This window comes from Petaurus breviceps, unplaced genomic scaffold (genome assembly GCF_028583685.1).
Source record: "Petaurus breviceps papuanus isolate PSGF00001 unplaced genomic scaffold, PetGlider_PUasm1.0 90879, whole genome shotgun sequence".
Taxonomy (NCBI): domain Eukaryota; kingdom Metazoa; phylum Chordata; class Mammalia; order Diprotodontia; family Petauridae; genus Petaurus; species Petaurus breviceps.
The window spans coordinates 14,726,182-14,753,900 of NW_027187368.1; the positions used below are offsets into that span (position 1 = coordinate 14,726,182).

Consider the following 27,719-nt stretch of genomic DNA (forward strand, 5'->3'; position numbering starts at 1 on the left):
TGTGTAAAGGCCCTCCCAGCCCTGACATTCTATGTTCTAAGGGCCCTGCCCAGTCCTATCAGTCACTGTTCTAAGGGCCCTTCTAGTTCTGACAATCTGTACTCTAAGAACCCTTCTAGCTCTGACTGTCCATGTCCTAAGGGTCCTTTGAGCATTAAAATTCTCTTAGTCTCTGACGATTTTGCCATATCACTCTCTGAAGCTTTCAAATAGCACGGCTGGTAACTCCACCTCATTGCCAGACATTTCTCAGCCCACCTGCTCAGACACCTCCAACTGCTTCCCAGAACACAGTTGGGCAGCTCTGATAATACCCTGAGAATTGGGGCGGGGCTCTGGCCATGGCTGGAGTCCCAGCTAGGACACACCAGGGATGTAATGGTTGAGAATCCTCTAAGACTGGACTCCTTTGATTGAAACAAATGTCTGAATGTGAGCTTAGCCTACCTATGGGGGAGGAAGTAGCCCAGTTTAGTGTCCATTACCAGCAGCCTATGAAGTAAGTATATTCCACTATAGTGTGGCCACTTCTGCCCTCAACTATTAGCTGCATAAAACAGGGTGCCTTCAATTGCTTGGCAATTGAAGTTGTTGCATAATTACAATTCTATAGGATATAACTATAACAATTCATTATCATAACTGAATGAAGACTATCAAAGAGACCCTTTCATGTCTAAGGTTGGTGGATTATTGTTCTAGAAAATCTTTCCCCGGGTTTTGCCATGAGTACCAAATCTTGACATTGAAACTGGTGTGAGCCCCTCATTCCCTTTTTTAAAGAGGTGGGAGACTATGGGTATGGAATATTGCATATATTGTCAGACATAATTGATAAGTTCAATTATTTTGCCTAATTGCTTTTTTTCTCTCTCCTTTATGCTTTTTTTAAAATGGGATAGATAGGTAGGTGGGTAGGACAGGAGAAAGAGACATATTTGGAAATGAGAGTGACATGAAAAAAAGATATCAATAAAAATGAGGGTTTAAAAAATTGGTGCCAGGAAAAGGGGTATCATAAGCTCAAAACCCCTAGAGCCCACCTCACTGCTCCTTGGCTATTTGCCCTGTGGTTTAGCTCTCTGAGGGCTTAGCTCTGTCTGGGTCCATACCTTGGGGCTTAGAATCCTATGTTATTAAGCTATTTGAGTCAAAGAACAAAATAAATACCTTTCTTTGAACCAAAGAAATTTGTACAATAACTCTAAGTTATTTCCCTTCCAGAGACTCAATTTCCCCATATGTAAAATTAGGGAGGAGTTTAATCTACACGGTCTATAAAGTTCCTTCCATTCTATGTTGTAATATAGCCTGCCTAGCTTTCAGTGCTAATATTTTATGTTTGAAGGTCTCTGCCAGCTCTTAACTGTCCTATCCTCTAAGCATCTTTCTAGAGCTAGTGTTCTAAGCTGTAAAGTTCCTTTTCTGTTCTGTGTTCTAAGCCAGACTCCTTCCAGCTCTATATGTTCTAAGCTGTCTCTTACCTTTCTCCCTTGTCGTTCTATGTCCTAAGGTTGTTTTCAATTTTAACATTATTTATTCTATGTTTTAAGGTCTGTTCCAGTACTGACAATCTATATTCTATTTCCTAACATTCCATGCTCTAAAAGGTCCCTTCCAGCTCTGACATTTTGTGTTCTATGTTTTAAGGTCTGTTCTAGCCCTGATATTATTTTATGTCAAAGACTCCCTTCTAAGCCTGCCATTCTATCTGTCTTATGTTCCAAGGTCCCCTCCAGCTCTGACATTTTGTGTTCTGTTTTATATGGTCCCTTTAAGTCTTGAATTTTTTTTTGTTCTACATTGTAAAGTCCTTTCTAGCTCTGACATTCTATAGTACCTTCTAAAGAAAACATTGTGTGTTATATGTACTAAGGTCCCTCTCTTCCAATTCACACATACTATCACTCTAACATTGAGTCCTTATTATCATTAGATCTCTAAGCACTATTCCATTGCCAGACTGGACCCTGGGAAGTGCTGAAGGTTTTGTCATGCCTCTTTCTTTATTCAGGAAAACTGGCCAGAAGCAGACTTGGAACATTCAGCTGTGCTGGGGTAAAAGGAAGGAGGGAGAAATAATGTTAGGGAGGAGGAGTGGCCTCTGCTTCCTCCCCCCAGATTGAGTCTGAGAATGGAAGGACGAGGGGCACCACCCTGACCTCCAAGAGCCTTGCTGAACCAGATCCCCAGTGACCTCTCAGGTCCCCTTGTACAACTGAGTTGCCTAGGTGTTATGGAAATATAAGGCTAACCTCCTCCATCCCTGGTAACATCATCCTGCTCCACCCTTCCAGAAGGGTCAGTCAAGACACTAAGTGGGGAAAAGGGACTTGGCCCAAGGCTAGTGCTGGACCAGGGAGCCTGGAGTGATGGAAAGAACTATAGGTTCAGACACAGAAGATCTGGATCTGAATACCAATACTATCAGACCAAGTGACATTGAGCAAGTCACTTGCCGTCTCTGAGGCCCTCAGTCTCCTCCTCTGCAAAATGGAAGACTGCTGGACTAGTCAGCCTTTAAGGCTCTTTCCATCTCTCATATTCTATGATCTCCAATAGTCTTAGGTCTACCCAAACCATATTCTGGGCATAGTTTGGGCCAGTTCCATCTTCCCTCTCCCCGGCCAGGGACACTTCATTTTTGTTCTTCTTGGATTCCCAACACCTTTCCCCATTGGTTGTTTTAAAAATAATAAGAATACCCCCACTCAGATGAACATGGAAGATTCGGTTGAGTATGCCTGACTATCCATCACAAGGGAAGCTCAACAACACACAACCATGACAAATGACACAATCTTTTAATTGCTACCTTAGAAAGGACACAGAGACTCTGTACCAAACAACCCTATGAGGAGCTGGGGGTGGAGGATATGGGGAGAAAAAGAAAGGGGATGAATGAAAAGAGAAAAGAGGAGAAAGAGGAGGGATAATAAAGAGGAGAGAAGAAGATAAGAAAGAAGACAGAAGAAGAGAAAAAGGAGGAATGTCAAGGCAAGTCTTCACACTGGCACAGTCACCATATAATCCAAGCAAGGCAGACTGGGCTAGGCAACCTCCCAATTCCTTCCAAACTCAGATTCTATGATTCTGTCACAGTCTGGGCCTCAAAATCCAAAGGGGTCAGCCTGATATGTGGCCATTCCATGAGCATCTCATCTTGTTGTGTCATTTGACTCATTCCTTGTTTCTGCATACCAGGCTGCCTGGATGAATTTCTGGCCAACTGGACAGTGTTGCTCAACTGTGACAAGCTCCTGCTGCCTTACACACACACACACACACACACACACACACACACACACACACACACACACACACTCTCTCTCTCTCTCTCTCTCTCTCTCTCTCTCTCTCTCTTTCTCTCTCTCTCTCTCTCTCCCCTGAGATTGAGTACTAAAGTACCTGGCCACACTGGGCTCCCAACCTCTGCCCTCCCACTCCAGTATCTTCAAGAAGAAAGGGCCAAATAGTACTTCCAATTACCATGAAATAAAAGATCTTTATCCAGTTTCCTCCTTCTCCTTCCACCCAAAAGCACAAGCTCATCCAAGGATGCAGTCTTGTAAGAACATAAGCTTTAGAGATCACCTAACCCAACCCTTCATGATATAGAAGAGAAAATGAAGCCTAAAGACAAACGACTTTCCCAGAACACGGCTAATTAAGCAGGAGAGTTGACATTTGAACTCTGATCCTTTGACTCCAAATGCAGTGCTCTTTCTAATACACCACAATGCCTCAAGAAAGGGAAAGGTATTTAAAAGAAATAGGGAATCTTTATCAGTTGACATTCCCCCCAGAGTAGTAGCCATAGCATCCTTATCCTCATCTCAATAGTGGTAACTATGGGAGCAGGAGAGGAAAGGAAGCTCAATCTTGGTACCTAAGGGAATCATCTCAGGTCCAGGCCAAGGTCCTAGAGTGGCTTTGGGAAATTGGAAGACACTGGGGGTCAGGTACCTGCTTTCCTGATTGCCTGGGGATACAAGGATGTTTAATTAACAAAATAACCTGCCTTATCTGGGCAACATCGATCCAAATGGTTTTCCTGCCAGGAATCATTTTCCACTGCAGGCCTAGGGTACCAGCCCAGGGTGAAGCAAGTCAGCCATGTGCTCCCCAAATTCCCTACTGCCCCCCTTTCTGAAGCCTCAACACACACTTCTCTCAGGGACCCAGACTTCCTAGTACCTAGCCTGGGGTTGCTCTTCCCACATTTTTGTCACTTGAATCCCAATCAGGACATCTTCTCCCATTCAATTCAATTCAACTAACATTTATTAAATATGCTGGGTACTTTATCAAGAACTGGAGAAGAAATAAAGTTCAGATGAACCCATCTTCATGAAGCTCACAGTCCAATAAGGGAACAATACACAGACACAAAACTATAATTGTGAATGAGAGGTATGAAGTAATACTAATCAATGGAGCCACCCCTCTGTTCTAACATTCTGCCCATATAGTTAATACATGGTGTCACCTTAGACAAGGAAGACATTTAACCTACCAAGGCTTCATCTACTACCACCACTGCTGCTATTGCCCCAAATCCATGTTCCCAAATACCACACAAGATACTGTACACACTGAGAGTTGTCCCTGGCACAAGTATTGATTCATCTACTTATATTTATCGCATCCTCCTTTCCTATCTCAATGTACTTAATGCCACCTTTGGGAGCTTATAAACTAGTTCACACTAAGGAGCAAATGACTGATAACAACTTAAGGTGTTGCCCCTACCCAACTCCATGTACATACTGGGATGTTTAAAGGGATTAATCCCTTAGCCCAAAGGATCAATAATGGAATTTTACAATTTAAGTACCAGTAGAAAAGGTGGGTTAGGTACTGCCAATCACAATATAACGGAAAGAATAACGGACTGGGAATTTAGAGACCTAAGGGGTCTAGCCTCAGTCTGGGCTAGTACTGGAGACACTAACTCAAGGTGTGACTTTCAGCAAGTCACTTTCCTGTCTATGAGCCCCAGTTTCTCCCATCTATAAAAGGACAGGAGCTTGACTAGATGGTTCATTCTGGCTTTGCATTCTAGGCTCTGAAGTTTCTTCTGGTTATAAAATTATATGGCTAGCTATGAGACCTCACACAAGTCATTCTACTTCTGAGACTGTTTCCTCATTTGTGAAATGGGCATAACAGCCTTCCTTACAGTTAACAGAGGGTTGCTAAGAGGGGAGTGCTTTGTAAACTTCAAAAGTGCTACATAAATAGGTAAATGTCATTAATAACATTAACACCACCCCCGACTTTCTGAGACTGTTTGCTCATCTGTGAAATGGGTATAGCAGCATTTACAGTTAACTTTCAGAGGGTTGCCAAGAGGGAAGTGCTCTGTAAACTTCAAAAGTGCTATATAAATGAGTAACTGTTAAATGTCATTAATAACATTAACATCACCCCTGACTTAATACCCTACAATGATAAGAAAAAAAGAAATCTACTCTATGCATGAGTATAACTTGGGCTGTCAATCATAACTGGCATGCTCTTCCTCCTCATCTCAGGCTTTTGGATCCCTTGGTTTCCTTCAACATTCTGTTCAAGCAGCCCCTTTGACAAGGGGTCTTTTCTGGGGTCTCCCCCTTCACTCCTACCTCCCACTGCCTTTCTCCTCTAAGGTTTATCTATATACATGAATGTTGCCTCCCTAGTTAGAATATAAGCTTCTTGAAGAGCAGGTAGTGTTTCAATTTTTGTCCTCAGCACTTAGCCTGGCACAGAACTATCACTCAAAAAATGCTTGATTATGGTTACTCTCTCTCATAGATCTCATCCAAATCAGCAGAAGACTCCCAAATCTATACTTCTGGGTCCTCATCCATCTCCAGGAGAGCCCATGTCCCTCATTTCCACCTGCCTTCAGACAATTCCACCAGGATGTCCCTTAGACACCTCAAGCTCAACAAGTCTAAAATAAAACATATCGTCTTTTCCTTTAAATCCACCCAATCTTCTGATTTCACTAGTTTTGTCAAGTTTTTCTCCAGTTACTCAAACTCACAGCCTGGGGGCATGCTCAACTCTTAGCTGTAATTTACCCATATTCAATCAACTGCCAAGTCTTCCCTATTCTACATTTCTCAGATCTCTCCATTCATAAGACCCGACTTCAGGCCTTCATGATCTTTTATGCCTAGACTATAGCCTCCCAATTGGGTTATCTGCCCCCAGTTCTTCTCCTTTACAATCTATCTTCCATACAGCTGACAAAATGACATTCCAAAAAATACCCCAGGTTTAATTATGTCACACCCTGATCCAGAAGCTTCAGTAGCTCCTTATTGCTTCTAGAATAAAATGCAAGTTTTTCTTCGTGGTGTTTAAAGCCCTTACAATCTATCTCTGGCCATCCTTCCATGACTACATATTATTCCTCTCCTTATACTCTTAAGCTCTAGGCAAATTGGCCTACATACTATTCCCATTACAACATTCCTATCTCTCACCTCTGAGCCTTTGCCCAGGCAGCTAACAGTGCATAGAATGATATCCCTCCTCATCTCTAGGTCAAGGCTCCTTCAAGTGTCACCTCCTCTGAGAAGCCTTTCTTGATTTCTCCAGTTTTTAGTGTCCTGCCCCCCACAATTTGTATTTAATTTATAAATCTCCTGCATTTGTTTTTCTGTGATGAGTAACAATATTATGTTACTTGAGGGCAGGGACTATTTCGGTTTTTGTCTTTGTATCTCCAGAGCCCATCACAGTGCCTTGCACATAGTAGGCCCTTAATAGATATGGACTGATTGAAAGAGCCACCTCACTCAAAGGCTTGAAGGAGGCAGAAAGTTTAACTTCATGGCAAGGGAAAAGGGTCAGTTTGATTTCCCTGTCTCCCTGACCCCAAAAAGGGTTGGGTTGTCTCTTACAGGACATGGTCAGTCAAAAAGAAAGAAAGAAATCTTAATTATGTTTTTCATAAACAGAAAGGCCCCAACTCCTGTCATAAAAAGATCTTATCCCCTTAAGCACCCTCAGCTCCTCCCCTCCTCCACTTTCTCTCACTGTCTGTACCTTAGATTTCCTGTGACAACCTGCAGACATTGAAAATCAACTTGTGGATCCCCTCCTCCACAGTCTTCCAGTTCCAGCTTTGGCAGGAGAGATGGCCCTGGCCCTGGCCCTAGCCCCCACCACAGCTCCCAGCTTCCATCCCAGCCCCAACCCCAACCCCCCACCTCAAGTCCCATCTGCATAAACTTAATTCTCTCTCACCCTCTTTCAGCCTTGGGACAGTCCGGGACAGATTAAGCCTTTGTCAAATACACCCAGGAAAGGAAGGGCCAGATGGGACAGGGGACAAGTGGTGTCAGATAACGAAGCAGGATGAAGGAAAACCACAAACCAAGTCCTGCCCAATACATATGGCTTTGGGGGCGGAAGGGTAATTCTGAGTAAGGGGAGTTATGGGGGAGGAGGGAAAATGGAGAGGGGGAAAGAAATGGAAAGAACTTATTTTTGCTGTTTGGAGGAGGGACCTGAACAGAATCATTCAAGGAAACACTTCACCCTAAAAATCCATAGCTTTGTGTGCTCAAGAGAAAGCATACATGGGGGGGGGGGGGCAGGTTTTGTGGAGTGGGGGAGTAGGAGAAGCCAAGGTGAACACAATTTAGGAGGTTTTAATCTGAGAAGGGCCCTGCCTCAGGGGAATACACAGAGGAACACCTCCCCTCCCCCAACTTGGCCCTTAGTTTAAAAAAAAATCAGGCCAGATGGGCCTACAGAGCAATCCCTACCGCAATGGGAAATCTCTAACTTTAATTTTTAATGGGGGTGGGGGAACTATATGTTTTAGAGTTGGAAGGGACGTTAGATATCAACTCGTCCCAACCCTCTTATTTTATAGAGGAAAACTAATGCCAGGAGAGGTGAAACCAATTGCCCAAGATCACTAGTAAAAGAGGCAGAACTGGAACTCAGATCCCTCTGACTCCAAATTCAGTGTTCCTTCTGCTACACCAATATCTATATACTGGGAAGCCTCGGGGCATGGTTCCCTCTCAGTTTGGGGCGATGCCTTCCACATCTTCAAAAACTGTCATCTAACATAACTCTAAGGGAGTCCCCCACACCCTCACTGGATTTCTAGCAACAATATTCACCTAAAATAATTGAAAAGGAGGAAGACTGAGAGATCTGGGGAGACAGGCACCTGGAAACTTAAAAGAGGAAGGCGTTTTCCTCCAACTCCGATCTGTTTATCTTTAAAATGTGCTTGATTTCTTTTCTCTAGGGGAATATAGCCTCCCGTCCCTTCGGAAACTCACTGTCTCTTAGGGGTGTGTCTGTTTTGTTTGCAGATTTATGGGAGCTTAGGTGAGTCCCGGACAGGAGCTAGAGTCCGCTGGCTCACCAGCGCGCGCGCTCTCTCGCTCTCTCTCCTCCCTCCCAGTAAACCAGCTCTCCAGAGGATTGGCCTCTCCTATCCTCCCTTTGGGGGAGTTTATTCATTCCTGAGAGTAGGAGCTGGGCTGGGGGTGGGGTGGGGTAGCTTTCATTTTGGCCTTAGTATCCTTAACTGATAAGGCTGTGCCCCTTCTGGGCCTGGGGTCTTGTACCGGGAGGTAAGGGGAGGAATTTTTTCTCCCAAGGCCAGGCATGGGCTACCTGACATCCTGGGGCCTGTTGAGGTCTCAGAGACCAGGCCCAACCCCTTCCGAGGGTCTGGTGGGAAGCAGAGTGAGGTGGGGCAAAGGAGGTCAGGGCAAAGGCAGGTTTGAAAGGGTCCTAAAATCGGAGGGCAGGGAGCCTACCCCAGGGCTCCCTCATTCCAAGCTGGGAATCCAGGCCTGAAGCCCCCTCCCCTCCCCCAGCCCAGCCCCTGGTAAGAGGCAGACCAGATGGGAGGTAAATAGTGCGTTTATAAGCATTTACCACAGATGGACTGCCCTCACCGCAGCCTGCAACCATCTCCCTGACAGGGTATCTGGGAGAGGGGACAACACTGTTTCCTCAGAGCTGCGAAGAAGGGGTGGGGGGAGGCAGCCTCCTGAATCCCTTTTCCCTCCCCGAATTATCCTCCCTCCATCCTCCCAACCAGGCAGCTCCAACATCTCCCTCGCCAGCCTGCTCTCCAGCCTTCCCACTGCCTCTCCCCTCCCCATCCCACACCCCCTACCCCCACCCCCCTCCTCCGCCCGGGGAGGGCTGGGAGGAGGGACAAGTGCACTTTTAGTAACGACAAAATCAATTGTCTATGAAGATTCTACTCTCAGGCAGATGGTGCAAAGACTGAGGGAGTTACTAGTTAGGAAGACCCACATTAAACCCCAGCCCCCCAGAGAAGAAAAAAATAGGAGGATGGGGTGGGATGGCGTGGAAAGGTTGGGGGGGGGGGTTGTCCGCATATAAAATGTGAATCTCCGAATTTCTCCGGCTCAAAGTTCACAGATTTGAGCTCTCGGGGCGGCCCCTTCATCACCCCCACCCCCAAACCCTCCTTAGAACAATGAGGTCCCAGTGGGGGAGCCGCCGGCTCCTTCCCCAGGGCAGCAGCCCGAGGGGCCCCGGGTGGGAGGGAGAAGCAACGCTCCCCTACGTCCGCCCCCGCCCGCACCCTAACTGGCCCCCGCCCCAGCCAAAGCGGGCACTAGGAGGCCCCACCCCTCCCCCACTCCATGGGTAGCCAGCCCGAGGGGGTGAGGGGGGGGATGGAGGGGTCAGATGCCTCCTCCCTGCCAGCCTCATCCCCTCTCCTCACACCAAGGCTGAGAGGGATGAGGGGGTGGACCAGTCCCCATCCGCACCCCGGGACTGTCCGGCCCCGCCCGCCCCGCCCCGCCCGGGGGCGCCTCCTGCGCCAGTCTGCATCGCGCCCGGCCGCCCCCGCTCGTCCGCCCAGGGCCAGTCCCGGGTGGGGTCGGGGCGTTCCTGCCCTTGCCCCTGCCCCAGCCCCAGCCCCTACTCCTGGGCCCAGGTTCGCCGCACCGCCCCCCTCCCCCAGTCTGCGGGGCCTCGTCCCAGAGCCTAGGAGGAGAGGGGCGCCCCTGAGAAGACTCCCTGTCCTCAGGCCACTGCAACCCCCGTAGCGGCCAGGGGGCAGGGGGCGGTGGCAGGAGCTAGGAGCTCCCACCCGGGGCTCGCTCGCCTGCCCGCTCGGGACAGCCTGACTGCTAGGGGTGGGATGGGTCTGGCTCCCGGAGCAGCCGCCTGCTGGAAGGGGGAGGGGGGAAGAAAAAGGAGGAGGAAGAAGAGGAGGAGGAAGGGGGAGGGGGAGGAGGAGGAGGAGGACAGAACGTGCCCGGGTGAGCACCCGGGACAGCCCGCGCTGCTGGGGAGAGAGGCGCGGGGGGGAGGACTCGCAGCCTTCCTCGCTGCCTGCTGCTCCCGGGACAGCCCGCTCGCTACATGGAGAGCCGGCCGGGGCGGGTCTGCTCCGTCTGGGCCATCCCGCCGGGAACCAAGGGGTGCCGAAGGGAGGGAAGGGGTCCTTGCCTGAGATGGGGAGACACTGCAGGATCGGGCTGGGGGTGGGTTGGAGAGGTGACCACTCAGACACAAGCAGGGCTAGGACAGACGGACAGCACTCAGACAGACAGACAAGACACACGCGGACACTGAGGGGAGGCGCGGGCGCGCACTGACCGTTCCAGTTTTCACCGGCACATACACCACTTGACCCATCTTCGGCTCCCTGCTGGTCCCCAGCCGAAAGCCCTTGGAGCGGACCCAAAACTGGAACTTGCCTTTCTCCCCGGACGAGGGGCCGCCGTTGCCGGCACCCGTGGTCCCGCTGCCCCCGCCTTGCAGGACCTCGGCGATCCGCTGGTATTTGCTACGAGTGACCGTCTTGGTCTTGGCTGAGTCTCCGTAGGTCCGGAGACACCAGTCCCGGAACTGGCGCCCCAGCTCCGTGTCCCCGGGGCTGCGGTCCCAACCCCCCCGCAGGAGCAGTGTCGGCTTCGGCATCCTCGGGGCCCTTGGGGGCGGGCAGAGAGCGGAGCTGGCCGGCCGGCCGGCCCGGACTGAGAAGGAGGGAGCGACGGGCGTAGACTAACGCTGGGGCTGGGACTGGGACTGGGTCTGGGGAGCGGCTGCCCCGTCCCGAGATGCGGCGGCGGCGGCGGCGGTGGCGGCGACCTCGGCGGCCGGGACGCGCGGGGCTGCAGCAGGCAGGGTCCCTCCCGCTCCTCCTGCGCTCCCGCGGCGGCGGCGGCGGCTCCTGCTCCTGCTCCTGCTCCCGCTCCTGCTCCGCCTCCTCCTCCCCCCCGGCCGGGATGCAGGAGGGGATGGAGCAGTCGGGACCGGGAGGTGCAAAGGGGGCGGGCGAGTCCCCTCCCCGGGAGGGGCCGCCCCGCAGCCTGTGAGGGGGAGCCCGGGGCGGGTGAGGGAGACCGAGCGAGACACCGGCGGCGCCAGCGGCGGCTGCTGTCAGGCTAGCGGGCTGCTCGTCTCCGTCCTCCTCCTCCTCCTCTCCTTCCTCCTCCTCCTCCTCTTCGTCGTCCTTGTCCTCGCCGCCTCCTCCACGCAGCGGGATCCCACCTGTTAGAGCCGCGTAGCTTCCCTCCCCCTCCCAGCCCCAGGGCAAAGGAGGCTGGGCTTCGCCCCCCCCCCCCAGTCCCTGGCCCCAGGGGGCGCAGGGGGCCGGACTTCCCACCGCCCCAGCCGGGGCCGCCAGGAGCGCAGGGGGCCGGGCTTCCAGTGTCCGGGCCGAGGCCGCAGGGGACCAAGTTTCCCCCTGTCCCGGCCCCGGTCTCAATCCCTGAGGCCTCAGAAGCCGAGTTTCCCCCTGGCCCTGGCCCCGGCCCGGCCCCTGGGGCCTCCCTCCAGAGGCCCAGCTCCGCCTTGTCCCAGGCCGGGCAGGGTTGAGACTGGGCCCCCTTCTCGCTGTTTCTCTGCTTGACCCCAACCCTGGCCACCGGACTGCAAGTCTCCACGTCCTCTCTCCTCCTCTCCGCACTGCCCAAGCTGGGGCCCGCATAGGGCGGGGCCTGCCTCTTCTCCCCTAGCAGTCCCCCTCCTCCTCCCCACAGGGCCTGGGGGCAGGTTGGGCAGGCTGCCTCTCCTACAGTCTCCAACCACTGTGGACAGCTTTGGGGCCTGAGGCAGGGACTAAGTTGAGTCCAAGAGACTTCTCCCAGTAATTCGTAAAAAGATGATTGGGGAGGGGGCACCAAGAGCAGTGGGTTTAATGAGAGCCCCAAAAACTTCTTGTGTCTAGACCTCTACCCTCACTTGAAGATCCCCAGAGAATCATACCCAATTGTCTACTACCCAAGAAAAACTTAATTCTTGGGGGGGAGGGGATAGGATGAAATGTTCTAGCCCCGCCCCCTTCTCCTGACCAGATTGTCTTTTGGTGGGGAGGGGGAACAAGCCCCTAGATTGGGTGTGTCTTCCCAAACAAGGAAAAGACCTCTAGAGATTTCAGATTTAGGATTTAGGACTGGAAGAGATCATCTAGTCAAAATATTCCATCTTACAGATGAGGAAACTGAGGCTTAAAGAAACAAATGACTTGCCCAAGGTCACATAACTGGTGAGAGAGCTAACCTCTCTCACTGTCAAGTCCATGGCTCTGTCCACTAAGCCCCTTGCTGTATACCCTTTAACCTGGGAGTTCAAGTATTTGTAGAGAACTGACCTTGGCTACTTTGCCACCCCCAACAGGGACAGTCCCCTTTACTCAATGAAATTACGGACATAAATAAAGGTTACTGCTACATTCTGCCTGATTTCGGCTCTGTCTTCCAACCAGGTCATCAAGAAACACAGGCCTTCATTTCTAGCCTGCCTCAGGGGGTTCCTCCCACATTTCGTGTGCTGACTCTGTCAGATTGCCCCAGGCCAGCTCCTCCACCAACTTTGGTGGAAATAACAAGCCCTAGACTCTGGCCCATACAGAACCATTTTTTATCACCAGAAATGTAGGCCCCAGGCCCCATTTCCTGCTCCCTCACTCTGCAGAAGTTTCCCCCCTTGGCCTCAGCTAGGACTGACTAATGTCCTCCAATTTTTCTTTGCATTGAACTTAGGGGGAATAGTTTTAAAAGAATTGAACATTTCCATGTTTTTTATATATGCCGATGGCTCAGCAAATATAAAATCTTGGTCCTTAATTTTCATATCACTTTCCTTTGGTTTGAACATTGGTATTCCCATTTCAAAGAGGAAGAAACTGTGGTAGATTCTGCATTCATTTCAACAAGACACAGTGATCAGGACACTGAGTGCTACACAAACTTGTTCAAAAGACAGTTTTTGCCCTCAAGAACTTACAGTCTGGTAATGAAGATTAAACAGGAACTCACATCCCAATAATACAATATAATACAAAATGCTACAACACAAACATTCGTGTTGTACTTACTTTATGCAAGGTACCAAACTAAGGACTGGAGACACATATGTGGGACTATTGGGACTGTTTCCCCAGTTTGTGCTCACATGGGCTAGAGCTGGGTTCCCAAATAGTAGCTGACTGCTATTCTCAAGGTTCTAAGAATAATCTGACGAGCTGTGTTTTCAGTGCTGCTGTTCATGAGCCCCCATCAGTGTACTTTCCACTAAAATCAGTCAGACTCAGGCTCTTAGTAAAAACTTTTTGCTAAAAGGGTATAATAAGAACAAAGTTATAAAAAACAATCCTCCAAAAGTCTAGAGCACATCCTCCTACACAGTGTTCATAGAGTGGACAAAAATGTAAAAGTACAAAGGTAACAAGGCATATGTGTAGAGAACACATATGGCAAAGGTGTAACTCACAATTTCTAGCTACTGGAAGTCACTTTCTCCCTTCATAAAGTCCTTGTGGAGTTCCCCTCCGATGTAGCTCTCTGATGGGCTCTCAGGGTAAGTATCTTTGTAGATTCCCTAGCTGTAACATCTTTCTAACATGAATGGTCATGCTCCCTAAAGCCACTTTCTTTGAATGACTATTCTACAGACTGGATATGTGGTCCCCTACTGATCCAATCTATTTGATTCCAGCAGGACGAGCTGTGCCATTGATCCAATCTCTCCAATGACATGGTCAATAGGGTTGGGGGAGAGAGGAAAGAAAACTCAAGAAACTCTCCTTCCTAAGAACGATTCCCTCTCTGGAGTATAGTTCCAAATTTCAACTCTTCTATCACTAGACTTAATCATTAGTTTGCTGTTTGTATACCTAGCCCAAGAGGTATAACTTGATCTCAACCAATCACAAGATGTTTCCTATGTGCCATCTTCTGCTTTCCATCCAGTGACCAAAATGCCAGGATCCTCTAAAATTGATTAATGACTTATTCACACCTACTTTACACTTTCAATTGATTGGAGGGGAAGTATCTAGGCTTTCTGTGATTACTTTAATTAGCCTGGGTGTGGAACTCCATCCTTATACTAAAACATATAAAACAGACCCTGACCTCAAAAAATCTTATACTATGTAGTGGAACACAGTGGGTACAGAGATGTCAATACAAAATTGTAAAAAGTAAATTCAAGAGGGTATAAACACTAAAAACTGGGAAGAATCTGGTAAGGTCTCCTGGAAGAATGGATACCTACAGTACTCTGAAGAAAACTAAAATTTGATAAGGCCAAAGACAAAAAGTTAATTGGAGGTGAAAACTCAATTTAATTTAATTCATTTCAACGAACATTTATTAAAAACCTTCTGTGTCCTGAGCCTTGAGCTTAGTTGTGTCAGTTACAAAAATGAAGAAAACAAGGTCTCTCTCTAGATTAGCTTACAGTTAGTGGAAATGATAGGTGAATTGGTCTATTAGAAATACCTCTAGGGGCGTCTAGGTGACTGAGTGAATAGAGCACTGGCCCTGGAGTCAGGAGGACCTGAGTTCAAATACGACCTCAGACACTTAACACAAAAACTAGCCATGTGACCTTGGGCAAGTCACTTAACCCCGACTGCCCTCCCCTAACCCTTCCCCCCCAAAAAAGAAATACTGCTAGATTCGGAGACTAAGGGACTAGGTTCAAATCTTGATTCCCACGATCATTACTTGTGTGACCCTGGGCAAGTAACTTTAGTTTCTCAGAGTCTCAGTCTCTTCATTTGTATTCCTGACTCTCTAGTCTTATAGCCCATTAACTCTATAGTGGAGAAAGCAGAATATACATGAGTCATGACCCTTCATGACCCTGTGTCCGTAGAGTTTTGTGGCAAAGACACTAGAATGTTTTTAGGCAAAGGATTTAGGTAAACAGAGGTTAAGTGACTTGCCCAGGATCACATAGCTAATAAGTGTCTGAGATCAGATTTGAACCCTGGTGTTTCTGATTACTGACCCAGTGCTCTATCCACTGAGCCTCCTAACTGACTCCAAGGAAACTGGGCTCAGTCCCAATTCTGCTGCTTCCATCCTGTGTGACCTCAGGTCACTTTCCCTCTCTAGGCCTCAGTTTATTTATCTATGCAATAAGGAAGTTAGAATGAATGACCTTTTAGGTACCTATGATCCAAATACAAAAGAGAGATTCAACTGAAAGTCAACAAGTATTTATTAAGTGCCTACTGTTTGCAGAGCATTTGTTGGGCATTTGAGAAGATACAAAGCTTAGCAAAGGCACAAATCTTGCTCGAGTGGAGCTTTGGTCTTATGGAGAAGTTATAACACATATACAAAGAGCTGTGACACAGAAGGAAATGAGACAAAGTCCACTATGAGAATTCAAGAAGGGAAGCCCCTGCCAAATGAAAAGATCATAGGTAAAATGTTCAGGAGGAGAGGCCTTGGAACACAGATTATATCGTAGAATCGAAGAGCTAGGAGGGGCCTTACAATACTGGCTAACCCAAACCCCTCACTTCACACAATAAGCAACTGAGGCCCAGAAGGGAAATAGTAGGCCCCAGGATGCATGAATAACTAGCACCAAAGGTGAAAATCTAACCCAGATCTTTCAGCCTCCAAATGTCATTGCTATTTCCACTGTGCCATGCTGCTGGCCCAAGGAAGTCTTTTTGGAAAAAATGGCATCTGAATTAGGCCTTGAAGGACAGATGGGTAACATTTCAACTGGCAGGGGTTGAGAGTGGGAGAAAGAGGAACAGGGAGAGAACTCATTCACTCTGTGTATGTTGCAGTTATTTTCTAATCTCTGTAATTTTTGTTTGCTATCTACTTGGACAAATAAGTTTACTTGCTATTCACTAGCTCTTTGTGATAGTCATATATAACTAGAATTTGCTGGGAAGGGGTGAAGCCTTTGGATGGGAGCTTAGTTTACTCCATCCTCTTTAAGGGACAGCACCAGGAAAGCAGCTTGAACCTATGAAAAAAACATTTCCCTCGACTAGCAATATTTGGAGGTGGGGAGATAGATTTAATTCTAGTCTGTTCCTTCTTCTCTGAAAATAGTCATTCTCAGAGCCCCTTCCCCTTCTCCAGGAATCAAATTCTTCCTTAAAGAGGGGTGGGCAAGATTCCAGAGGTCTATTCATGCCTACCTAGGAGCTGCAATTAGACAACCCATGTGGACATACATATCCACACACACATTTATTAAGTGGAAATATATTAATCATGTGACCCTCTTGAGTCTGTTTCCTTATCTGTAAAACGGGATTCTTTTCCTATTTAACTGCTAGAGCATGGTCTCTTGGAAAAGGACATCTAAATGAGCTATTGTTAGTCATAGAATAGCTAGGTGGTAAAGTGGGAGCTATTGTCCTGGAGTCAGGAAGACAGGAATTCAAATTCAGCCACACACACTAACTAGCTATGTGACCCTGGGCAAGTCATTTAACCTTGTTTACCTCAGTCCTCACATGTAAAATAAACTGGAAAAGGAAAAGGCAAATAGCTCCAGTATCTTTGCCAAGAAAACCCCAAATGGGGTCTTGAAGAGTTGGACACAACTGAACAACAACATTGTTAGTTGTAAATGATATAAAGTTGGAACTAAAGAGTAACTGGAAAATAAAAGGGAAGGAGGTCCCTAGGTGTGATGAAACCAGCCTGGGTTGGTCTTCTGGGGGAACTCACTGTGTGGCTTTGGGCAAGTCACCTCTGTAAAATAGAAACAGGGGTTGGGAGGAGAGGGCAGTGTTGCATTAATCACCAGGTTCCTTCCAGCTTTGACATTATTTTTCTGAAAGTGTAGACTTTCAGACTTGTTCAGATTAATTCCTGACCTAATTTGGACACGTCTGCTACTAGTTCAATGTGGGACCATGTGTGTGACCACATTCTGTTTCATCTCTCAGCCTCAGTTTCTACAGTTGTAAATAATATTTATTCTTCCTACCACATCAGGCTGTTGTGACCTTTCAAATTTAATCCAATATACTTCAATAAACATCTGTTAAAGACCTACTACTGTATGCCAGGATCTGTATTAGGTGATGGGACAGGGAAAGGGTCTTGACTGGAATTCCCAGGTTCCCTCTACCAAACTCCCTCTACCAATGCAAGTCAGCACCTGCTCTGAAACTCACTGAGTGGTTACAGAATCACACACTGGATATGTGGCAAAGGCAGGACTTGAACTCGGAGTCTTCTTGACTCTGAAGCTTCCTCTCAAAAAGGGTACAAAGGCAAAAATGAAAACAGACCCTGCTCTGGAGGAATGTATAAGTGGAAATGGAACCACCAGTATGGAAGTTGTATTTACTGCTATTATAAATCACAGGACATGGAGAATTTTAATCCTAGAATAGTTTGTTCCTATATTATTATTTTCCCGGCATTTAGCCCATGGATGAGCTCTTAGAGATTATCTAGTCCAAATCCCTTGTTTTACAGATGGGGAAACTGAGGCCTAGTGAAGGGAAGTGACTTACCTCATATTAATGAATTAATGAGAAGTTTTCATTAATTCAATGCCTGGAAATAAAATACTCAGGTTCCCTCCCCCCCTTTTTTTAACCCTCTCTCTCCCTCTCTTTAAAATTAGAGAAACTATGGCTCATGGAAATCACAGCAACCTATCTACATCCCCAAACTGGCCAGATCTAACATCCTATTGATCAAGCCTTTGGGTCTTTGTACCTCTTCCCTGCCATGACCTTCCCCTTTATCTTCATAAAGCATAAAGAAGAGATGAGTAAATATATCTGCCCCTACCCCTTTGTGGAGGAAAGGGGTTCCATGGGTGTGGAGCTTTACATATAATATCAGATTTTTAAAAATATATATTGATTGGTTTTGCTGAATTTGCTATTTTCCTGAAAAAAAAAAACTTTGTTATAAGGTATGGCTCTCTGGAAGAGGGGAGAAGAAGGATATGAGGGACATTTAAGACAAAAGATGAATAAAAATCTATTTAAAACAAAGTTAAGGGCAGGGTTAAGACTTTCACCTGGGCCTTCTAATTCCAAGTCCTTTGGTCTTTTCATTGCATCACTCAGAAAGCCTAATGATAATTAACTGTCCCGGTCTTTTACCAAGCACTTTATATACCTTACCTTACTGGATCTGCATAACAATTCTGGGAGGTAGATATTCTGGGTATTATCATTTCCCCTCTTTTTAGAAGAGGAAACTAAAGTTCAGGGATGTTAAGTGACTTGCCTGAAGTTACATAGCCAGTAGAGGCCAAAGTTTGAACCCACTGACTCCATGTCTGCTATACCACTGTGTCCCCTTGAAAAGGTACTTCCAAGGGAAGGGGGGGGGGGGAGAAAATTTGGAACTCAAAAGCTTGTGGAACTAATTATTGTAAACTAAAAGTAAATAATTTTTAAAAAAAATAAAAGAAAGGGTGTTACCAAAGCAACTTCCCATTGATTATCTCATTTGATTCTCATAAGAACCTAGTGAGACCAACAGAACAGGAATCATTACACCATTTTATAGATGGGAAGATTGAAACTCAGAAAGGGAAAGAGACTTATCCAAAGTTCCCCCAACCAATAAGTAGTAATAAGAACACTAACCCAATTCTCCTAAGTTCCAGGCCTACTTTTTTCTACTCACCAGACCACCTTGCCTTGAGAAAGTCAAGTCAACGAGAATGAAAACCAGGAATCTTAATGCTTAGTCCATGTGGATATGTAGACTTTCCATCTTCTTCATTGTTTCTCCTCTACCCCATCAATTTTGGGTCCCAAGCACTTGCAGAAAACAGTGAAAGAGGCGCGGCTAGATGGCACAGTGAATAGAGCACCGACCTTGGAGTCAGGAGGACCTGAGTTCAAATCCGGCCTCAGACACTTAACACAAAAACTAGCCATGTGACCTTGGACAAGTCACTTAACCCCAATTTCCCTCCAAAAAGCAAGGAAAAAAAAAAGAAAACAGTGAAAGACAAGAGTAAGGGAGTTTTCCTCTCTGTGTACATCAGTATCCAAATCCTTGGGTGGTTCCCCACGTCTACCTAATACACATCAAGCTCCTTAGCTCAGCATTGAAACCTGGTTTCACCCTCCAGTTCTAGCTTTAACTCCCATTCCTTTCATCTCTGACCCTCCTTGCCCCCATTTTTTTTTAACATTCTAGCTGTACTGAATTCCATGACACCCCCTGAAACACACTGAATTTTCCTCCTCTCTGTGCCTTTACTCACAATGATCCTTATGCCTGGAAACCCACCCCTCAACCACATCCCCAGTGCCCCATGATTTGCTTTACAGTGGAAAGAACACGCTGGAATCCTGGAATCAGAAGCCTTGACTTCAAAACCCCATTCATGTTTCAATTACCATCTGTGTAACCTTGGACAAGTTCCTGTCACTCTTGGTCCTCTAATTTTCCTCTTGTCTTTAATGAGGGGCCTCAGTCAAGTGATTTCTTAAAAGTCAACTGGCTTTGGATCTTATGATCATCTTTAATAATCCTTTCCACTGTCTAAGGCCTACCTAGCATATTTTCTACTCCAATAACATTATAGCTAACATTTAATTAGCACCTACTATGTTCTGGCCATTGTGCTAAGTACTTTATGTGTATTATCTCATTTGATCCTCACAAAAAACCCTGGGAGGTAGGTGCTATTATTATACCCATTTTACAGATGAAGAAACTGAAACAAACAGAGGTTAAGTGACTTGCCCAGGGTCACACAACTAATAAACATCTGAGGCTAGATTTGGACTCAGGAAGATGAACAGTTCTGTGAAGCTTGGATTTAGTCAAAGGACAGCACTTGAAGACCTAGAGGGCTACATGTAGCCTCAGGGATGTGGGTTCCCCACCCCTGACATAGATGTTTCTAAGAAATCTCTGGTTCTTCCTTCCTACCTGGCTCTAGTGGTGAATTCTTTTTCAGTTCCTACTCATGTGGCCCTATGTCTGTACCTCTCCTATGCCAATCTTTTTTAATTTTTTATTTGGTCTTTAATTTCATTGGAGGAAGCTAGGTGACTCAGTTGGTAGAGTATTAGGCCTGGAGTCAAGAAGACCTGAGTTCAAGTCCAGCCTTACACACTCACTAGCTGTGTGACACTGGGCAAGTCACTTAACCTCTGTTTGCCTAATGCCCTGAAGAAGGAAATGGCAAACCACTCTAGTGTCTTTGCTAAGAAAATCACAAATGGGGTCTCAAAGAGTCAGACATTACTGAGTGACTGAACAACAATATGATAGCATCAATGTTAGGAGCCCATGGTCAAGAATTCCCTCTCCCAATGCAGATTAAGATCTTCCCTTGCAACTTAAGATCACTGGAGGTACAAGGACCTTAGAGGTCACCCAAGCCAATTCTCACATTGATAAACTTTGAGAGCTTCCTGGGGCACTAATTCATTAAGTGACTTGCTGGAATCACAAGGCCAATATGTATTACAGGTCTTCCTGACTCTAAGCCCAGCTTTCTAACCATTCTGGCAAGAAGCCTCTCATGTATATGTATCATCCCCTCTGGGCTCACTCACTCTGTTTGGTGAGCCTCCAGAGATGGTTGACTATTTTTCCCCTCAGAGTTCTAGGGGGGTAATCCTAAGGGGTTGGAAGAGAACAAGCCCCCATCCACTGTGCTCCCCAGTGATTATTACTCAGTCAGCCAGAGAGAATCAGTTTTTAGAAAGAGGTATTGACAAAGGCAATAGAGTAAGAACAATTGGTACAAAACCAATCATCCTCAAAGGTCAGGGTCCAGGGGAAAGTGGGCTCAAACTTTGAGAGCTCATGTGGCCATAGGATAAATGCACAGTTCTGGATCATGGGAAGTCCTTTTCTTTCTCTGTCAGGTCCTCAAGAAGTTCCTCTGAGATGGAACTTTCTTCTGGACTCTAACAATAGGGGCCTTTTCAGGGTGAATAGCTGTACTTCTCTCGCCCTGGAGAGGTCATGACCCAGAAGCTGCTTTTCCTCAATATGTCAGCTCCAAACTGGATTCATTATTTGACTGGTCCAGTCTCTCCAATGGCATGGGTAATGGAGAGGCAGAGGGAGAAGTGAGACACTCTCTCTATCCCCTTGCTATCCTCTGGTACAGGTGCAAAGTTCTGTCACCTCAAAGAGCTTCCAAAATTGTACTTCCTTTTGCTGTAATTCCAGGAGGGATTTATTGGAGAATGGATATACATAGACCCAGGGATGTGCCCAATTCTTTCAACCATTCCCAATACATTTTCTCTGTAGCTTCAAGCTACTTTCATCTCAGGGCTTCAAACATTCCACTCTCTCCAAAGTGATTAAGAACTTATCACACTCAGTTTATACTTTTGATTAATTGATTTTGTAACTGAATCATCAGGGTGATCTCACATGATTGATAAAGGTATCAGGGCACAGAAGATCTCATAGCTACATTTATGGGGGTTGAGGAGTAGGGGACACCAGTCTCGCACAAAGAACTTGATCTATTTGCTATTAAAGTTATTTGTGTACATTCAACTCAACAAGCATTAATTAAGCACCTATAGTGCCCAGAAGGAGTTTCCATTCTTCTTATATGGAAACAGATGAGTAAATACAAAATATAGAAATGTATATTACATAAATATACATTGCATATTATATTGTACATATTATATGTGTATATATTACAAATATAAATACAAATATGTAAATAAGATATGCCTGCTGTATCTTATCTTCTAAACTAGAAACTTCATGAGAAGAGGGTGTATATTTTATTGATCTTTGTATTTTCCTTCTGTACTGAGCACATCATTCTATTCAAGTTACAAACTTCTGTTAAGCACCTACTTACATGGGAGGTCTCCATGCTGTCTTGGAAATCAAAGATAAAAAGTAGGACCCACTGATCTCAAGGATCTTCCAGTCTAATAGCAAGGGTTCTTCTTGTGTATACAAATAATTGTAATAAAATGTTGAGTGTGATGGAAGAAAGGACAGATATAGGAGAGATTCTCTCTTTGAAGAACAGAAAACCCTCAGCCAGGAAGATCTGGGAAGACTTCACAGAGAAATTAACATCTGAGCTGAGCCTTGGAGGATTTTGGTAAGAAAAGAATGTGTGTGTGTGTGTGTGTGTGTGTGTGTGTGTGTGTTTAATTTATAGCCTACTTTGTTCAGGTAGAATGTAAGCTCCTTCAGAACAGGGGACTGTTTTGTTGCTGCCTCACTTTCCTCATCTCTAAAATAGAGATAATAATAGCACCTACTTTCATGACTCAAATGAGATAACATTTGCAAAACATTTTATGAAAGGGCTATATAAAGGCTATTATTATTATTACTGTTGGTGTTATTGTTATTATTTTTGTATTCTAGTATTTTTTTATTCTAGTACTTAGCACATTTTTCTTTTGGACTAAAATTGTGAATTCATCAGTATCAGGAAACTCTCTCTACCAATACAAATTGAACCTGCACTCTAATTTATACTTAGAGCAGAGATTCTTGACCTTTTTTGTGTCATGGACACTTCTGGGAGTCTGGGGAAGTCTATGGGCGCCTTCTCAGAATAATATTTTAAAATGTGGTACAAAATAAAAGACACAGCATTAGAAGAAAACCAAAAGTTGGTGAAAATTAAAAGGTCTTTTTTCCCTCATCCAAGTTTATTGATTCCCTGAAATCTATCCATGGATCCCAGATTAAGAACCCTCTTTTTTTTAACATCTATTTTTAAACTTTCAGTTCTAAATTCTTTCCCTCCCTCCAAACCCTCCCCAACCCATTGAAAAAGCAAGCAATGTGATACCCATTATACATGTGAAGTCATGCACAACATATTTCCATATTAGCCATATTGCAAAAAAAGAGAAAAGGCAACAAAAATCAAGAAAGTGAAAAAATATGCTTCAATCTTCACTCACAATTCATCTCCCTCTGGACATAGTTAACATTTTTCATCATGAGTCCTTTGGAATTGCTGTGGATCATTGTACTGATCAGAGTATCTATGTCTTTCACAGTTGGTTATTGTTGTAATATTTCTGTTTCTTGTATACAATATTCTCATTTTGCTCATTTCACTTTGTTTTAGTTCATGTAAGTCTTCCCAGGTTTTTCTGAAACTATCCCCTCCATCAATTATTACAGCACAATAGTATTCCATCACAATCCTAGACCACAACTTGAAGAATTCCTGTTTCAAAAGAGTTGCCTGGGACAGTGAGAGGTTCAGTGACTTCTAAAATTCACTTGAACCCAGAACTTCCTGACTCCAAGGCTAACTCTCTATTGCTATGGCATCACTTCCTTGAATATAGCAGGTCTTAAGAAACATTTGTCAAATTAAATTAAACTGAATTGAACTGAATGGTCTTTGAACCATAGAACATTGAATTTAAGAGCTGGAAGGGAATTAGTTTTATTTATCATTGCGTCTGCCACAATGTGTGTCACACAGTGGGTGCTTAAGAAATAAATGGATGCATATACTGTTAGAGGTAGAAGGGATCTTAGAGATAATAGAGTTCCATAGGTTTGTACCATTGGTGGGGTTGTGAATTAGACCAAGCATTATGGAAAGCAATTTGAAACTTAGCCTTACTTGCTAAACTATATATATTCTTTGACCCAGTGATACAACTATTAGGTATATGCCCCCAAAGAGATTAAAGAAAGAGGAAAAAGACCCATATCTACAAAAACATTTATGATAGTTCTATTTATTGTAGCAAAGAACTGGAAACAAAGAAGAGGGTGCCCATCACCTGGTGCATAATTGGTTAAACCAATTATAGTTTATAAATGCAATAGAATATAATTGTGCCATAAGGAAAAGGTCTGGCTTTAGAGAAATCTGGGAAGATTTATATGAACTGATATAAAGAGAAGTGAACAAAACCAGTAGAACGATTTATACAGCATGAACTTGTAAAGAAAAACAAATTTGAAAGGCTTTAAGAACTCTGATCTTCTTGCCTAAAATAAGCTCCCTCAGATCCAAAAGGAGGGAATCTCATGGATCTTAGGGGCAATTATATATTGATGATAGGCATAGAACAAGCAAATTATTCAAACGTGGTGTTACACGTGGATTTGAAATCAAATCCTGATTTTGAATTAAATTTAGGACTTCAGGAAAAGAAAATATTACCTTCAATCAATTACAGGGCTACATGCAGTAATGTGCCATTTGCATAACTTTATTTTGTTCTTGATTTGAAAAGCATTTTAGCTCAAACAAGGTCCATATTTCAAGTACTCTAGCCTTACTCTCCCAGAACAAGGGTGACTACTAGTGCCCATCATGGTTTTAGGAATGCCCCAAGGGGTTAAGATATCTTTTCTCTAATGCTGTTGGCTCAAACCCCTGTTACAGTGTGTTTCTCCCTTTGCCCTCCCCCATCCACTCACTGTTAGCTGCTACTGGGTAGCACCCTGGTTCAATTTAACCATTTAATAGCAGTTAGATTTTACAATGGGAGATGTATTTTGAAAATACAGAAAGAACAGAAATACAAACACTTTGTTCTGAAAACCTTGGAGACACTCTCCCCTTTACCACCTTGGACTCTTGGAAGAGTGGATTCAGACTTAATGCAATTTCTATAATATCACTGGTCCCATTAATTCATGTCCAAAATCTGCTGGATGAATCCAATTCTCAGCTACCATTGCACTGGGTCTGAGAAGTTGATTCTCAATCCATGGCGTTGTCTGCAAAACCTGTCAGGGACTTAACTCTTAAACTCCTTGATGCTGGATGGCTCTGCTCTCTTGATACCTTGAAGTGGTGCTCTCCTGACCCTTCATAGCATTGTAATCATCTCTACTCTCTGTCACCTAAAATGAAAGAATAAATGCCAAGGCAAAGAGCCCAAAGACTCGAGACCTGAATTCACAGACCATATGTCGATCTCAGAAAGAGAGGGCTGACTCGAAACACTCCTCTCACAGCACTATCTTCCCTTCATTCACTGGACACATTCAGGCAAAGAGAAGTCACCAATGAGAAGGGCCAAGGTTCTGGTGAGCCAGTGACTTTTCAATGTATACCTGGTTCCTGGTAGCCAATCAAAAAGCCCCTTTTCATCACATTTTAAGCAGATTGGAACTAGTTAGAGAATATTCACATATGCTACCCAAGGCATTTCCATTACATGTCATCATTTTTCTCCAGTTAAGTTAAAGTAATGACACAATGCCCTCATCTGAAAGTGCATGTGACATTTCTCATCTATAGCATCCTCTACCTCTCTATTAAAAAAAATTAACAGAAATCTATTTTCTTTCTCTTTCACATCCCAGCCAATTGAAAAAAAAAAGAAAAATACATCTTGTAGCAAATATACATAGTTAAGCAAAACAAATTCCCTCAATAACTGTACACAAAAATATATATCTTATTCTGCACCATAAATCCATCACCTCTCTGAATAGCATGTGTCATCATCAGTCCTCTGGAATCATGAATGGTCACTGTATTGATTATAGTTCTTACATCTTTCAGAATTGTTTTATTTTGACATGGTGTTGTTATTATAAAAACTGCTCCCCTGGTTCTGCTCATTTTATTCTTTGTCAGCTTATGAAAGTCTTAAAAATGGTTCATTTTTATAATATTGATGTTAAAGTGTAAATTGTTCTTCCAGCTCTACTTACTTCCTTCTACATCTGTTCATACAAATCTTTCTACATCTTTTTGAAATCATCTATTTGTTTATTCAAGACCAAATGTTATTGTTATCTGGTTTTGTGCATTAACCTACCACTTCATTGCAAGTTCCTTAAAAGGAGGGTATCTGTTTTATCTGAACTGTTTTTCTCCTTGGACATAGCACACAATAGGAACTTAATAAAAGTTTGTTGAATAAATGATTGAATGAGGCCCACGCTGGGTACTGGAGATAGGAAAGCTAAAAAACAACTTGGTTCTGGCCCTCAAAAAGCTTATAACAGAGATGAGGAATATGGATGTGGGCCAAAGTGTGATCAGAGGTATAGAAGATATCTGTGTACTAGACCTCCTATGGGCTAGGCTGGTTGAAGTCCATATGTCCTTACCTATCTGACTTTGGGGATTGAAGGTCAGTGTGAATGAGTCAGAGGAATCAGTCACTTACTTAAGGGGACTTCCCATTATGGGACCTTCTAGGAAATCCCCAGAAACTCTTCTCAGGGGAAGAACCTGGTTAGAATCATTGAATCATAGGCTTTATAGCTGAGAGGCCCTGAGAGATCATCAGCCCAACTCCATCATTAACAAAAGAGGAAACTGGGACCCAAAGAGGTTAGGTGACTTGCTCTATTGACTTAGAGGCAGAAAACACAAGGCTGAACAAACACTGTTGTATTCTAATTCTCTGCCATGCAGCAATGCTAGTAGAATATTGTCACTTAAAAGATAGGTTTGTGTTTCCCTGGGAAAGCTTAGAACTCTTTTTCTTTCCTTTTTTTTTGCCCTTTGGAGGGGGGAATACAGGGCAATTGGGGTTAAGTGACTTACTAAGGTCACATGGCTAATAAGTGCTAAGTGTCTGAGGATAAATTTGAACTCACATCCTCCTGACTCCAGGGCCAGTGTTCTATTCACTGTGCCACCTAGCTGCACCAAAAACTTAGAATTCTTAAAGAAACTTAATTCTCCAAAAGCAATCCAAACCATTCTGGGTTATCTGTTCAACTCCATGACCAATTAAATATCCAGTTATATCATCTGTCCCAGATATACAGAGTACAGAGTGATGGAAAAGCTCCATAGGGTGTCCATCTAAATACATGTTATGATCAATAACATGGGCAATAAACACTCATTCTTCATCCACTTGATCTTTCCTGTTTGAATGGTCAACTCAAACTCCTTTGAGTGATCATGGATCTTTTTCAGCAAGCTCTGCAATGTTGCAGAGATTTATGTAACCAGCATAACACCATCTATAGGAGCATCTGGAAGACCTGATTATCTACTGAGAAACCCTCTTCAACTTTATTCTTGCCTCCTCCATCACAGTGCTAAACATCTTCAACAGGCATACATCTCCCTGTTTTATGCCTTACCTGGTGTTTATGATTAGAGAGTGATTGAACAGGATTATTTTGTTATTTCAAAGAATCCCAAATTATTTTGATGGATGACTGGGACATATCTTGCTGGGAAAGAGCCTTTAAAGTTGTGCTTTGCTCAACTTAATCAACTTCTTTTTCACAATTAAATAATAAGCACAATGGGATCTTACAAGCTCTGCATTCTTAGTTGTGAAATGGTAAAGAAAGAATTTATTGTCAAATATTGATCATGAAAGATTACATCATTCCTTACTAATACCCCCATTGAGGAAGCCATCTATTTGACTATAAATGACTCAAAATTTTTTAATAAGTGGGATGGTGGGTATATAGGTTAGTGGTTGATATATTCTCAGTCATCTTTTTTTTTTAATTGTTAATAAGTTCTGGCATTTTTTCCTGTGCTTTTGTTATCTTTCCCTCCTTCAGATA

At 44.6% G+C, this 27,719-nt stretch overlaps 1 protein-coding gene across 1 annotated transcript in view; it reads right to left on the reverse strand.

The window, feature by feature from the left end:
* NOL4L (nucleolar protein 4 like) overlaps positions 1–11,117 on the reverse strand; it is a 198,729-nt gene extending 187,612 nt beyond the window's left edge. The window contains exon 1 of the mRNA XM_069073941.1: positions 10,618–11,117. Within this exon, the coding sequence (XP_068930042.1) occupies positions 10,618–10,941 (324 nt within the window). The 5' untranslated portion in view covers positions 10,942–11,117. The remainder of the gene's footprint in view (positions 1–10,617) is intronic.
* Positions 11,118–27,719: the final 16,602 nt, after the last annotated feature.